Source organism: Haliotis rufescens, unplaced genomic scaffold (assembly GCF_023055435.1).
Source record: "Haliotis rufescens isolate VD_foot unplaced genomic scaffold, xgHalRufe1.0.p SCAF_302, whole genome shotgun sequence".
Classification (NCBI taxonomy): Eukaryota; Metazoa; Mollusca; class Gastropoda; order Lepetellida; family Haliotidae; genus Haliotis; species Haliotis rufescens.
This window is the reverse complement of record NW_025964005.1, coordinates 13,628-30,080: the sequence shown is the minus strand read 5'-3', so window position 1 is coordinate 30,080 and position 16,453 is coordinate 13,628. Positions and strand designations below refer to the sequence as shown.

The window sequence follows — 16,453 nt, the reverse complement described above, 5'->3', positions numbered from 1 at the left end:
TTATTTCAAAGGCCACACTGTCTTATCTTCAGAACAACTTGCTTTCAACGACGACTTTAGGAATTCTCGCAACAAGTTATTTATTTTGACCTTGACGGGTGCTGCTTCATGACATGCGCGTCCATTTCGCGAACACCTGGTGTCCTGGGTAAGGCCGTCGTTTCAGCAGCCATTGTTGCCAAACGAGCCCCAATTTATCCTCCTCTACGACAGCGTCACCCACTCGCTGACTCACAACAGCCTCTTTGGATACAGTGTTGAATACAAACACTGCCACCCCACCCCACCCCACCCCACAACACACTTTATAAACAACCTTAAAAAGCATTGTTCGGCCTCTGTGCTGGGTGTACATTTCCCTACATTGTTTTAACAGTTCTCTGATATACAGTAGTTTACCTCACTATTACTATTTTTAGACTGTTTTTAATATAGAACTATTTTGCCTGCATATTTGAACTGAAATTGAATTTGGAACTGCACACGCATCACAGAGACTAGTGGCGCTGCGGCGGAGCCTAGCCTTCGTTCATCACGGCGGTTCTATTCGCCAGCAGGGCGCGAGGGCAGTCCTTTTGTCCCACAGAGCATACTGATCGCCAGCAGCAGCCGAGGTCACGGAGGGGATGTGACGCGTGACTCAACTCGAGGCTGGATCACTATAAAGTGGGAAACCTCGCTGAAAAGTTTTAGTTGTCAATGACACTTCCACAACAGCGGCCTCTTACGTCATCATGATGAACAAACGCCAAACCCTCGCCCTTGTGCAGCTCTGCGGAATCCTCCTTCTGTGTGGTGAGTATCTTTAGTAATCTGTTCGTTGTGCATCCTGCCCGCAGGGTCCCGCAGTCCCGCAGGCCCGCAGTCATCCTGGCACCAGCTAGGAACAGATATATTTTATGGTTGTAACGTGGATTCATTTTTATATTACACAATTAATGTTGAAATGTCCTTAAAAGGTTTTGTTTCGTAATGATATTTGTTTTCGCTGTCCTAGATTGTTCAGGGGTCCAATTAAAGCAGGAACAAGGACATATTTCAGTCATACTATTCTTTGATAATTTTTGTTATAATGAAAAGTTTAGGCAATTTAGATCGCCCGCAGCTGGTGGGAGTATGCACCTTCACTATGAGGAGGTAGGCGAGCATGAGGTCACCATGGTGTGCGACCTGCACGTGGCGTCATGTAGAAGTAGCACATGGTCGAGAACCAATGTACGCCTCACTCAAAAAGTCAAAAGTCTTTTATCTGTCTTCACCTTTTGGAATCTGGGCGGATGACCTCATTCCGGTGTTACACGGACCATGCCACGTTGCGACAATACGCTGTGCATTGTCAGTCTGTATGGGATGCAATCTGAGCATATATTAAGCATATTAACATTCGGCAAGAAATTTTAAATTGAGTTTTTGTGTTCAGCGTGTGACACGACTGTCGAGAACCACGGCGGTGGGAATGTTTAAAACTGTCGTGTGAGTCAGCCCAGTGTCTGCATGTCGCGCAAATAGACCCGCTTAAACTGGTTCTTTCAGCAAACAGTATTTTCCGTTTACGGAATACAGTTCACACGAGGTGGACATACAAAAAGTTGTTGGTTTAGAGGTCCGATAAACAGACACCTTTCAGATAAACAATAATGGAGGATGGACGTAGGGCAGGAGTGGTATTTGGGTCGTCTGCCATACAGACCCTGAAACAAACACATCCAAGAAAGTCTCTGGGCTCCTTTTTATGTTATCTAAAAATATTTCATTTCTGAGACGTTTGTCTATTTTGGGGTAGTATCTGTATTTTAAGTTGTATTTATTGGGAGCTCCACCTCTCACGCCATGTGTTGGCTGAAATATTCAAATACAATCCTGCGAACGTGGATTAAAGGCTTAAGCACGGATGTATGATGAATTATACATCCGTGGTTTGAGGAAACGCAAACGGAATTGTACATGTACGATACTTTGTGGACACGGTTGGGATATTTATGCCCGTGTTGAATCAAATTAAGGATAAACTACATGTATATAGGCTATATCTAATGTAATCAAGATAGATAAATATCGTGGTCTTGAATGGGACATTAACATATTTCTGAAAGGATCAAATCAAACTACGGGTAAGCGAGGAGAGTCCGATTCGTAAAGAGTTTATTCTCGTTATTTCTCGTTATTTCTCGTTGTTTCTCGTTACTTCCCTGGATAAGGGAACATTTATTATTGCTGGAGTAATCTTTGAGAAGTTTATTGTTTTCGGACAAACATAGAATCCGACCTGTCCAACGTTCAGTCAAACCTTATCAGTCCGGAAACCTGTTTTAATGGTATTGCTGGAAGCGTCTTCGCATAGACAAGAGGCCCACAGGATATCCAGGGCAGGTCTTCTGAACTAGAACACAACCACTCGTTAATCTGGAAACGTGTCACTAGAAACCGTGAGGATTAACGAGGTGGGGTACACTGTAGGTGGTGTTGTTGACGTGCAGGGTTGACGACTCGCATTAGAGCAGGTGTTTCCCATTGGAGTAATGCCAGGGCGTTGTTGCTTCTGAACCCACGCACAGCCATGGTCGTCAATGTTTGGGAACGTGGGAACGTACGACTGTGTCGCCTAGGGGCAGAGACATCTGAGTCGGGGGTTGTCTGTGCGTAATTCACACTGGAAAATGGCTCACTTACGTCATTTTGACGTTGCACCAGTCAGCAAAGGCGAGATAATTCGCCATGTAGAGTCGTGCCCGGATCCTCTGATCGTGGGTTCGAATCCCAGACCCTGGTAATGTTCCGTGATCTTACAATAGTCATGCCTGAGGGCTTCACCAACTTGTAAACTTCTAATACTTACATCGCCTCCTCCAAGATTTTGGTCACGGGTGGCCCAGTCGTCAAAGGGACCCGTGAAGATTCGGGTTGGTTTTGGTCTTCAGCAACCCGTTCTTGCGGTAAGAGGCTCGCTGACTTGGTTGATGCATGTCATCGTATCCCAATTGCTCGATGCTCTCGTTATCAATCACTGGATTGTCTGGTCCAGACTCGATTATTTACAGACCGCTGTCTGGAATATTGCTGAGTGCTGCGTTAAACAACATGCAAACAAACAAACAAACAGTCGTCTAAGGAGCCGCAATTCTCAAGTCGTCCCTTGGGCACTCCGGAACATATGATTGTGGGTTCGCCCCGATTATGTTTCTAGGTTTGTCAGCACCATACCGGTGCTCGTGGGTTTCACCGAAGTGGTAAACGTCTGAGACCCGCATCACTTCGGCCTTCCTCCCACACGCCGTGATATAACTGGAATAGTGTTTAAAGAGACATTAAACCCAGCTCACTAATTCACTCACTGCTCTAACATATCACTGAGACATCGTCATATAACCAAAATACATTCTAAAACCAAACTCACTCACTCACTCATTGAGTGAAGTGAAGAAGTGAATGTCATGTCAGATTCTGTAACTTCCGCAACAAATACATCTGCAAACAGCACGTACGGAATCCCCGTGGTGACCTGTGTTCGCCCTGCGCGTGCAGTGTGCGGGGTTTTAGTCTGATAATATTCCGACCATAAGGACATGCTTCAGCGATACATTTAGAGTACTTATCTCGTTGTTTCTCTTCAGAAACGAACACGATTCCCGGAAGTGTTTGTTCTGAAATTAACAACTTGAAACTGAGTATCAGCGCCCGACAGTTTTCATAGCCGCGATGCGGGCTGGTATCTGTCTCCAAAAGTTTATAGGATCCTCTTATTATCAGTAACGGGATATTAAAATTATCAGAACATGTGGAAATGTTTAAGAAGGCAACGTGTTGCTGTGTGTGGCTGGGGGGTGGGGTGGGGTGGGGGGTGGGGGGGGGGGTGGGGGTGGGGGTGGGGGGGGGGGTGGGGGTGGGGGTGGGGGGGGGGGGGTGACCTGTTGGAAGAGGGTCTATACATTGGGTTCCACTTCCGGTCATACACAGTCGTCATTGTGACATGAGAGGCGGCATAAGACCCGGCTTAAAAGCTGACATTAGAGGCCACTGAAGACCCGACTTAAAAGCTGACATAAGGGGTGACCTAAGACCCGACTTAAAAGCTGACATGAGAGGCGGCATAAGACCCGACTGTACCCCGATACTTACCCCATCTCTCACTGGTTTGTCTGGCCCAGACGTCACAAACAACATAACCCAACTCCCAAAACTCGCTAACTTCTAAATACAATGTTGTACATAATCACAAAACAATTGTAAAACAGGTAATCCCCAGACTTGTGACACTTTAATCTCGTAATGTATTTAAATGCGTTGACTGTTTGCACGTATTGGCCGTGTTCTAGGCCATGACTCGAGTCCAAGGTATGTCGTGTGCACTTCCTCCCCTCCCAGCTGTTGTGACAATCCTGTCCATCTCAGATTGTACAGTGACACTGGCATGTCGCATGACAAGTAAATTAGGCCACATAAAAAAATTAGTTCATATCACTTGTTTTGAAAAGATGAATTTTGTCAAATATATTTTTATCTAAATTTTAACATTATTTAATAATAATTCTTATTTCATCATAAGTTGCTACGATCTCATGAAAAATAAGTACATAGGCCTTCCAACTCGAGCTCTGATGAATAAACACTAATTCTCTTGTCTTAAGTTTCCTTGTTAGGAAGTTATAATACACCCTTATAAACTGGAGACTGCCTCACAAAGCGAAAGTTGATGCTTAACAGCATTGGTGAGGTGCACGTGTAGCGTTTGAGATTATTGAAGCGGTCTCAGACTAACATCTAGTCTCTGAAATTAACATATTTTACAGAGAGTTGTTGAATTATATACTACTCAAAAGAAGTTAAGGATCACCTGATTCTTTCATATTACTATAGTTAATCTCTCATGTCATGACAGATTAACTCTACCGTTATGAAAGAATCGGGTGATCCTTAACTTCTTTTGAGTAGTATATAGTTTTTTTAAATTATTACATAGGATCCCGGAGACAGTAATACTGATACTGTGTAATCTAGACTTGCCAAACATTATAGACTTGCATGGGGTGTAGTGAATATATTTGTTTCAGGGCCTGAATGACAGACTAGTGAAGTTATTATTGTTTACTGATTTATATATAACAATTGAATTCAGTATTAGTTTGCGTTTAAAGAGGTATTAGTGGAAATGGGTGTGCGCACTTGGCTCAAATCCGCCACGCAACCGCAGCGCACCCTTTTCGTAAATCCTTACGCGGATTTACAGTACCTCAATATACGCGAAAAGACTGGAAGTCAACAGAAAGAGTTATAGATTCGCAAGTAGGTCCTCTGGAGATGCAGGCTGGTGTCCTCTATGTATTTCTATCTACAATCTAAGTTTCACAACACATTAGAGAGCTATTGTCCACACCTCCCACAGACAATACTGTCCACGGCTCCTACAGACTGGATATTGTTCACATCGGAACACAAGTCTGAGCTGGGAAAGACTAAACCTGGTGTGCTTCATTATCTGCTTGTGTCCTGTCTGTTTGCGTCACTGGTTACAAAGTGACAACGATGGCCTCCAGTGTTGATTACAACCCTGATGAAAAGAGGATGATATCTACCCTACTTTTAAAGAGGAGCTGAGCTTTTTGTCAGAGATTTGTGTTTTTGAAAGAAGATATTTATTTGGTCACTGCTTCAAAACACGTCAATAGCTTCTGTGCAAGTACTTTCAGTGCAAATAGTTTCTGTACAAATAGTTTCTGAACAAATAGTTTCTGTGCAAAAAGATTCTGTGCAAATAGTTTCTGTAAAATAGTTACTGTATAAAAAAAAACTTCTGTGAAAATAGTTTCTGTTCAAATAGTTTCTGTGCAAAAAGCTTCTGTGCAAATAGTTTCTGTACAAATAGTTTCTGTGCAAGTAGTTTCTGTGCAAATAGTTTCTGTGACAGTCGTTTCTTTGCAAGTAGTTTCTGTGCAAATAGATTCTGTACAAATTGTTTCTATGCAAATATATTTGTGAAAATAGATTCTGAGCATGTAGTTTCTGTGCAAATAGTGAGTGACTTGTGTTTAACGGCGCTTTTAACAGTATTACAGTTATATCACAGCGGGCCAGCTTGATGTGCGAGGAAAGCCCGAAGGGGTGCAGGTCTCAGACGTTTACCATTTCGGTGAAACCCACGAGCACGGTGCTGACAAACCTAGAAACATAATCGGGGCGAACCCAGAATCATAGGTTTCTGGTGTGTCCAAGGGACGCAACTCAGCACAGCGAATCGCGGCGTCTTAGACGACTAGGCCACCCGTGCCCCTTCTGTGCAAATAGTTCTGTGCAAATATTTTTGTGCAAGGAGAAGAAGCAAACTTATGTTTTCAGGACACCCAGCATGCTCAGCGCCAAAGTTATTTTTTAGGACAATTGTTTCCCTATTTTTCGGTGAAACATTTTATTTTTAAATCACATTAAATAAAGCACTGGACCCGTTTATCAAATAAGCTGTATTCTCCTTACAGATGTGCAATGTAAGCCAACCAGACGTCTGACAGGTCAAAAACTTCTGCCCTTCCTTGCTAGAGCGTGCAACAGAGTGAGTCTTGGTGTCTACGAAGAAGTCGCTACCAACAACAACAACGTCGTTTTCTCCCCGATCAGCATCTGCACCCTCCTGGCCGTGTGTGTCAGGGGCGCCAGCGACAAGACCCTCGTGGAACTCAGGAAGAGCCTGTTCCTGGAGCTCGTGGACAAGCGAGAGATGTCCTCGGTGTACGGAGAGGTGTACCGCAGTTTCGTACAAGACCCAAGCGTCAACATATCCACGACAAACATCATGATTGTCAATCAGAACTTCCAGCTGGTCGACAGAACGGTTCAAGACTACCAACAGACGTTTAACGGAACATTGCTGGAGTTTGATCCCGAGATGAAGTCGGAGGTCTCCACGAGCATCAACAACATGTTGTCGTCTGCTACGGGTGGGATGGTGAAGGGAAAGCTGTCAGCAGACGACATCACGTCCGACCAGGCTCTGTACCTGTTCAACACGCTGTACATGAGCGCCAGATGGAGGGACCAGTTTACTACCTCGGAAACCCGCCAACAGAAGTTCTATCTGAACGCTACCACACATATCATGGTGCCTACCATGCACAAGAGGGGCAATTACAGATGGAACAAGAACTCAAAACTCGGCTTCGACATGCTTGAGTTGCCGTACGAGGGGAACCGGTTCGCCATGTATATCATCCTGCCCCGCGAGAAGGACGGACTAGGCAGGCTGGAGAAGGTTCTCACCCCGGAAAGGACGCTTCGCCTGGAGAAGGCTATCACTAACATGAAGAAGGCCGCCAAGACAGAGGTAAGGTTATGTTACGTTATACTGACGAATTAAAGAAACGGAACATTATTTGAAAACGCTCTTGACTTTGCATGTGTTTGTGACGGGTGCTACCGGTGGGGCAGGATACGCTCAACTTTTACGGATCATAACTTTTGATAGTGATTCATGAACACATGCTCATGATCTAGTAGGAATTACTTAGACTTTTTCTACACTACGATTGAACTGGACGACATAACAATGGTGTCGTGTCATTTCTCGGTAGAAATAGATCACGTGCTACTTAAAAATTCCAGTCACTGGGTGTGGATCAATGGCTTCGTATGGTTTCTCCTTGATTCAAAGTTTCAATCTCACCGGTAGAGGAGTGACGTGGATGCTCCAGCTGTTAGCAGTACCTCTAAAGTTCTAAACCTAGTAATTTGTGTCGTGAGTGAGTATGGTTTTACGCCGCCTTTAGCAATATTCCAGCAATATCACGGCGGGGGACACCAGAAATGGACTTCACACATTGTACCCATGTTGGGAATCAAACCCAGGACTTCGGCGTGAAGAGCGAACGCTTTAACCACTAGGCTACCCAACCGCTCCCTGAGTGAAATAAGAGATATATAATTTATGTAATTATGTTAAGCTTTCTATGATGGATTAATGAGCATCTGTAAAATTCGAGTTTCAGATTAACAAAGGTTATTTTTATTGATTTAAATTAAACTCGATAGGTCTGCCATTAACCAATGCCTGCGTTCCTTTACGTCTAGGGCCCACATCCACAAACTTAGGGCTACGACTGTCGCGATCTAAGTTCAAGTATTAGATTAAGGTTTGTTTGTTGTTTAACGCCCCAATATTCCAGCTACACGAGGGCTGCTTGTAAATAATAACAATAATGTAAGCGGCAATCCACGCCCCGGCGGTACGATGACGCACAATGAACTAAGTCCTCGAGCCTGCCGCTCCATCTTCTCTGTCGCCTCTTGCGACAAGCATGCATGCTGGACTCCCCGATTATGTTTCTAGGGTAACCTCCCAAAACCCCTACATCCCATTTCCCCTACAGCTTAAGACAACAAAGTTCACGGTCCATGACACTGCTAATCCCTAGTCTGTTACCTATTTCATACAATGGAACAACCCAAGAAACTCGAATAGATTGAGATAAATATTTAATTACGATTACGATATTATTCAAAATTCATAATACATTATAATAAAAGGTTCATTTTTCAAAATTCATAATACGTTATAATAAAATGTTCATTTTTCAAAATTCATAATACATTATAACAAAATGTTCATTTTCCATCTCAACTGTAAATCGTCTCATCTCAGTTTCTCAGTGTAATAATTGTTTCTTCTTATTGTTGTTTGTAATTTCTAAAAATTGTCTTCTCATCATACAGGCATCTTTCATTACACTTACATTAATTTTTTTTTTTTTAACTTTCCTTTAAGTCCCCTAACCCCCTAAAGCTCTACCCCTTTCATTTCTACTACCTCTACTCCAGACCTTAATCTCTCCTTTAGGTGAGTTCATAATGCCAGACAGGTAAATGCCGCGTGTTGTTTTAACTAATTGTAGGGGAACTGGGTTGTAGGGGAATTGGGATGTAGGGGTTTTGGGAGATAACCGTTTCTAGGTTTGTCAGAACCATTCCCGTGTTCGTGTGTTTCACCGAAGTGGTAAACGTCTGAGACCTGCATCACTTCGGGCTTTCCTGTCACATTAAGCTGTGGGATATAACAGGAATACTGTTAAAAGCGGCGTTAAGCCAAACTCACACACGAGTTGGAATCAATGGAGTGCTGGGTTAAACAACAAAACATACATACGCTTTCAAATTATCCCACTCATCGAAACTATGTTTTATTTTTAGTGTGCCACATATGTTAGTATTGTATTGTTTAAGGTATGTTTCGGTATGTATTCCTTGTAACAATGGCGGCCTGCACCACGAACGTCATTCGTGCCTAACTCGTGTTATTCCGGGACAAGCCGAATAGCGACTCGTGCCCCTCTCGTGGCCATTTATGCAACCGGGTTCCGTCTTTGCGCAAACGGGCATACCTAAAACAATTGTCAACTCGTTGTGTAATGGTTCACACATATTTCCCCATATATTATATATATTTTAGATACAATTTAAAGCAGATCTGGACATGCGGAATTATACAGTATGTTTGAACACATTTAACTGTGTCTTGGATATATTTTAAGATGCAAGACATATGTAAAATCAAATATTATTTCTGAGGGATTCTTTGACTAAGAACTTGAAATCATACGCGCATTCTGATTGGTTTGTCGTATTTTCGCACATAACATTCATCGATAGGGGGACGAGTCTTCTTGCAGGTTACGGAAAGGGGCGAGTGGTGACGAATGCACGAACGTTCGTATTGTGTTGTCACATCATTCTGCAACTCCTGGGTGAAAGGCGAAATTATTCAACTAACCTGCGCTGAACGTCTGATGTTGTTTTTATTCAGTGTGTCAATCTCCAACTGAAACTGTCAAACTTGTTATCTATTTGAGGATTTTCCATGTTCTCTGATCGAGTGACGGGGGAAAGGAGATATTTTTACCCCCGTTGTGATAGCGACTTCAATCTTAAAAAATGTAAACAAAAGTAACGCAAAACATTTGAGGTCAATAACGTTCATCATCATACATTTGGATACGATTATATACAAAATCATCTTCAACAAAAACTATTCTTGAAATCTACGAGACCGCTGTTGGAAGCGAAAGAATACACGCTGGTCAAGTAACAAAAATGGCGTTTGGCAAAACGAGTCTCGATTGACGAGCTGAATGAGAAACTTACAGTTAATAACGAAACGTTTTCAGGAGAATAACAATTTAAACGGCAAGAGCGACATTAACTCCATTTATGACCATCTGTCATTATGTTGCCTTGTTGTAGGACTAACGAAAAGGAAGTCAACAATTTATTTAAGAATTGACTCTCACTTTGTTGGTTCATTGGAATATGAACCTTTATAGAGTGAGGGCCAAACTGTATGAACGTCGGAGCAGGAAGGCCCAGATAGATCTATACACAATTTTATATAACGTGGTACGTGTGACTTCATGTGGCCAGCTTGTCCTCGCGCTTTAACTATACCAGTTCAGGGCAACACTCTACTTTATTACACTACACATGGGGTAGAGGAAACTGTATTATATACTTAAGAGTGAAAGACAATATGTTAGCGCACCAAAAGGCTTGCGTTAGCCCAGTTCTTTCTGATTCCAGAATAAGCGCGTTCGTTTACAAACAAGAGAATGGTCCAGTCACGTGATATCCAAGTTAGCATGTGGTGACGGTGTAGGCGAGGTCTGTGTCTAGTTATGTCGCTAAGTGCGCACGTTGCTCAGGTTGTTGTTGTCCTTGGATAACGGACAACAGGTGGGGAACGTCCTTGAACTTGTCAACTCCGAGAGAGAACCAAGACACACCTCCTAAACCAGTGGGTTAATAGATACCACACACAGACGACATTGCTGTCTCTACTACTACCACTACTACTACTACCACTACTACTAAGATCCGTGGTAGAATAGGTCTTCAGCAGCTCATGCTAAAAGGCGACTCTGCCTGTCGTAAGAGGTCACTAACGGGATCGGGTGGTCAGGCTCGCTGACTTGGTTGATTCAGGTCATCGTATCCCAATTGCGTGGAACGATGCTCATGATGTAAATCACTGGATTGTCTGGTCCAGACTCGATTATTTACAGACCGCCGTCATGTAGCTGGAATATTGCTGAGTGCGGCGTTAAACAACAAACAAACAAACTAATAGTAGGAATAGGAGTAGTGATGGTAGTGATAGTAGCAGTACTTCTATCATGGTATTTGTTCAAGTAAAAAGCTGTGTCCCTGGGTTTACAGGTCTTAAAAATCAATTAAATGCTCCGTCTCTAAATATTATTATTTATATATATATTTTCTATTAATTTTTCATTTTTTTATTATTATTATTTTATTTATTTATTTTTTAAGGTGTACCTACCCAAGTTCTCCGTGTCGCAGTCATTCAGCATTAAGTCGGCCCTACAAAAATTCGGCATCAACCTGTTGTTTGACGAGAAGAAGGCCGATTTGTCGGCGTTGATCAAGGGCGGCGACGTGCACGTCAACCAGGCCTTCCACGACTCCGCCATCGACGTCACGGAGCGGGGGACAGTTGCGGGGACGTACAGCAAGATGGGCTTCTACTATCTCTCCTCTATCCCAGTCTTCAACGCCAACCGCCCCTTCATGTACGTGCTGCGCGACACCAAAACTGGATTCAACGTGTTCATGGGGAGGTGCATTCGGCCGTGACGCAACTGGTAGGTGGATACATGACATCTGGATACAGCGACTGGGTGTTTGTGTGTTTGTGTGCTTGTTTGTTTGTTTGTTTGTTTGTTTACGCCGCACTCAGCAATAGTCCAGCTGTATGACGGCGGTCTGTAAATAATCGGGTCTGGACCAGACAATCCAGTGATTGACATCATGAGCATGATCCACGCAATTGGGAAACAATGACATGCATCAATCAAGGCAGCGAGCCTGACCACCTGATCCCGTTAGTCGCCTCTTACGACAAGCAAAGACACCTTTTATGGCAAGCTTGGGTTGCTGAAGACCTATTGTACCCCGGATCTTCACGGGTGGAGACAGCGACTGAATGAGTGGATGAAGGTGTGAGTGAGTGAGTGAGTGAGTGATGACTGGTGACGATGTGTGTATGAGTGAGTGGGTGTGTGGCTGTGTGAGTGAGTGGGAAGGTTACGGCTGGTGTGTATGAGTGAGTGGGTGTGTGACGGTGCGATTGCGTTGGTGACAGTTTGAGATAGTGAATGGATGACGGTTTGATTGGATGAGTGATGACGGTGTGAGTGACAGTTTAAGTGAGTGAGTGAGTGAGTGAGGGATGGTGAAAGTGGGTGAGTTTGCTGACTTAGGTGAGTGTTGTGTCTGGTTAGTATAATATGTGAAAACAGTTCTAAATCTATGGAGTCGTGATATGGATGCAAAACTGCTAAAACAACTGCTCACAAAAAAACTGCTGCCATTAACTAAAGAAAGTGTGAACTCTTTTCGCTGTGATCCTCAAATATATGTCGTGTTATCCGTATTTCGAGATAAGCGAAGAATCGGTGTTAGAACATACAGTGTCAATAATGATTCTCACTCAGCCACTCAACATGGGAACAATGTGTGAAGCCCATTTCTGGTGTCCCCCGCCGTCATATTGCTGGAATATTGCTAAAAGCGGCGTAAAACCATACTCACTCACTCAGTCACTCACTCAGCCACTCATTGAGTTATGGGAGAGTTATCTTATTTAATTTCGGTTTTGTAAATATGTTTGCATTATTTTTAATATTATTCTAGATTCTATTTTGAAAGTCTCAATATGTGATACCATTGTATACTATCTCAGACGACCTGCTTTCTGGTACAAGGCAATATGTCAAAATTACGCCCATCTTTTATATCAACATCCTTCCGTCTCTATTTTTTAGAAAAAAAATATTTTCCTCCGTATTTGATGAGAACATAACGCTTTTTTTGTTTTCAGAAATATTCCCATGAAATCCTGATGAAGTTCACCCTCGAGGCAGCTGAAATGTTTCCCCAACGGAAATCACGTGTGAATGGACGAGAGTAGTGTCATAGCAGCGTTGACTGTCAGTGCTTCTCGACTGCATCCTCGGCGCCATTGCGTGTACTGGAGTTAAAACTGGCATCCGTCCTCACAAACGAACAGCGGACGTTAAACGAATGAATGTTTCTATAATGCTTCGTCCGTATCTGAACCAGGAGATAACATCAGTTCCGATTTTCGATAGGTTCAGATCCCTGGCTGTTCTAACATGCAGATGAATATTTCAACAAATCGACAAGCATTTTTTTATTGTGAATGTGAAGTGCTCCAGAAGCTAAACCCAGCCGTTTTGAAGGTGCATCCTCGTTGATCTAGGGGTTTTAACTGTATGTTTACAGATTGACTCAATAGGGGTTGTCCAGGGGGTCCGCCCCTGTGATGGTAACTTCGAAAAGGCGGCTTTGTGTCCGAAATTCGCGGTTTCTTTATTAACGGGGTTCGCTTTGCGAAGGGTCCTCTGCTCGGGTGTCTGCCTAAAGCTAGAGGTACTTCGGACGTTTCCCCTTAGTAAACAGACCGCATTGGGTGTCTTAGTTACCAAAACTACCATAGTTAAAGGTGCTTTCCGCTCCACGGCTTTCTCTGTAAGGGAAAAAGGAAGTTATTGTCACTTGATTAATACGAAACCGAGCTTAATTGACATAGACGACTCCGTCTGTAATTATAATATCATAAAAACATATTCAGATCAAGATTGACTTTCACCCCAGTTTAAAAAATTACATTAAAACTTGGATCTGTCCGTTAAACGAACTTGGATGGGCAAAAGATGGCCGGTGTGACAGTCCTAACGCTAACATCGCTTTGTTGAGCAGGGCCTAAGTCGTGAATTGCTTGTCCCAAATAGCATATATACCCATAATAACTTTTCATGTGAAAGTTGTAGAATATATCAACAGGAAATGCGACTGGGGCGAGCAAATTCAGCTTCATTCAAGGCAAATGTCAAACTTAAATTATAGCTTGCCATCGTACATCTGAGAATATTGGACATTTCGGTGATTGAAGTGATTACACCCCGCCTGGTTACCGAGTACATCTGTGCAGAACAACTGTAAATGTGACTGGACATTTCCGAACTTTGACCTCAGCTTCTCACCACGTTCGGAGTAGCGCCTCTGGTTGAACTGGTCGAAAGCGGTTATTTTAGTGCATTCGTCACTTTCTGTGATCGGCACGCCATGAGGGTTGTCCCGGTATCATTCGTAATCACTCGTGCAATTCCTGGATCACTCGTGCCATTCCGGAAGAAGCCGAAGTAACGTGAAGCATTCGTGACCAACTCGTGTTATTCCGGGACAAGCCGAATTGCAGGTTACGGAAAGAGACGAGTGGTGACGAATGTAACGTGAAGGTGCACGTTTCTCATTTAACATTGATTTTATGTCCTCATAGCAATATCTTGCTCTTCCAATAGAACCTGACTTCATTGCATAACACTCAATCAACCATAATATGCTGACACTGTCAAGATACATTTTATCGTATTTATTATTTTGTTTTGTATGTTTGTATATAATATCGATCGAATAAACAATCCTATAGTTGTAACATTGTGTTTATTGAGTGTGTTGGGCGTTGTGGCGGGGTGGGGGTTGGGATGAGAACCGTGGGTGAGGGTGAGGTGGGTGAGGATGAGGTGGGTGTATGAGGGTGAGGTAGGTGTGTGAATGTGAGATGGGTGTATGGAGGTGAGGTTAGTGTATGAGGGTGAGGTGGGAGAGGATGAGGTGGGTGGGTGGGTGAGGGTGACGTAGGTGAGTGAGTGTGAGATGGGTGTATGAAGGTGAGGTTGTGTATGAGGGTGAGGTGGGTGTATGAAGGTGAGGTGGGTGTATGAGGACGAGGTGCGTGAGGATGAGGTGGGTGAGTGAGTGTGAGATGGGTGTATGAGGGTGAGGTGGGTGTATGAGGGTGAGATAGGTGTATGAAGGTGAGGTTGGTGTATGAGGGTGAGGTGGGTGAGGATGAAGTGGGTGAGTGAGTGTGAGGTGGGTGTATTAGGGTGAGGTGGGTGTATGAGGGTGAGATGGGTGTATGAAGGTGAGGTTGGTGTATGAGGGTGAGGTGGGTGAGGATGAGGTGGGTGAGTGAGTGTGAGGTGGGTGTATTAGGATGAGGTGGGTGTATGAGGGTGAGATGGGTGTATGAAGGTGAGGTTGGTGTATGGGGTGAGGTGGGGGTGTGAGGGTGAGGTGGGTGTATGAGGGTGAGACGGGCGTATGAGGGTGAGGTGGGTGAGGATGAGGTGGGTGGATGAGGGTGAGGTGGGTGTATGAAGGTGAGGTTGGTGTATGGGGTGAGGGTGAGGTGTGTGAGGGTGAGACGGGCGTATGAGGGTGAGGTTGGTGTATGAGGGTGAGATGGGTGTATGAAGGTGATGTTGGAGTATTAGGGTGAGGATGAGGTGAGGTGGGTGTATGAAGGTGAGGTGGGCGTATGAAGGTGAGGTTGGTGTATGGGGGTGAGGTGGGGGGGTGAGGGTGAGGTTGGTGTATGAGGGTGAGATGGGTGTATGAAGGTGAGATGGTGTATGAAGGTGATGTTGGAGTATGAGGGTGAGGTGGGTGAGGATGAGGTGAGGTGGGTGTATGAGGGTGAGATGGGTGTATGAAGGTGAGGTGGGTGAGGATGAGGTGAGTGTATGAAGGTGAGGTGGGTGTATGAGGGTGACGTTGGTGTATGGGGGGAGGTGGGGTTGTGAGGGTGAGGTTGGTGTATGAGGGTGAGGTGGGTGTATGAGGGTGAGATGGGTGTATGAGGGTGAGGTGGGTGTATGAAGGTGACGTTGGTGTATGGGGGGAGGTGGGGTTGTGAGGGTGAGGTTGGTGTATGAGGGTGAGGTAGGTGTGTGAGGGTGAGGTTGGTGTATGAAGGTGAGGTAGGTGTATGTGGATGAGGTAGGTGTATGAGGGTGAGGTGGGTGTATGAGGTTGAGGTAGGTGTGTGAGGGTGAGGTGGGTGTATGTGGATGAGGTGGGTGTATTAGGGTGAAGTAGGTGTGTGAGGGTGAGGTGGGTGTATGAGGGTGATTTGGTGTATGAGGGTGAGGCGGGCGTATGAGGGTGAGGTGGATTATGAGGGTGAGGTGGATGTATGAGGATGAGGCGGGCGTATGGGGGTGAGGTGGGCGTATGAGGGTGAGGCGGCCGTATGAAGGTGAGGTGTGTGTGTGAGGGTGAGGTGGATTATGAGGGTGAGGTGGTTTTTTGAGCGTGAGGCGGGCGAATGAGGGTGAGCTGGGTGTATGAGGGTGAGGTGGATGTATGAGGGTGAGGTGGATGTATGAGGGTGAGGTGGATGTATGATGGTGAGGCGGGCGTATGAGGGTGAGGTGGATGTATGAGGGTGAGGCGGGCGCATGGGGGTGAGGTGGGTCGGTGAGGGTGAGGTGGATTATGAGGTTGAGGCGGATGTATGAGGGTGAGGCGGGCGTATGAGGGCGAGGTGGGCATATGAGGGTGAGGTGGGCATATGAGGGTGACTTGGATGTGTGAG

At 44.6% G+C, this 16,453-nt stretch overlaps 1 protein-coding gene across 1 annotated transcript; it reads left to right on the top strand.

Annotated features, from left to right (window-relative positions):
• The first annotated feature begins 575 nt into the window (after positions 1–575).
• LOC124114574 (serine protease inhibitor 2.1-like) lies at positions 576–14,506 on the top strand. The gene is made up of 4 exons (XM_046475197.2): positions 576–795; positions 6,468–7,309; positions 11,299–11,630; positions 12,869–14,506. The coding sequence occupies exons 1-3, from the start codon at positions 735–737 to the stop codon at positions 11,620–11,622; spliced, it is 1,227 nt and encodes a 408-aa protein (XP_046331153.2). The 5' UTR covers positions 576–734; the 3' UTR covers positions 11,623–11,630; positions 12,869–14,506.
• The last annotated feature ends 1,947 nt before the right edge of the window (positions 14,507–16,453 follow it).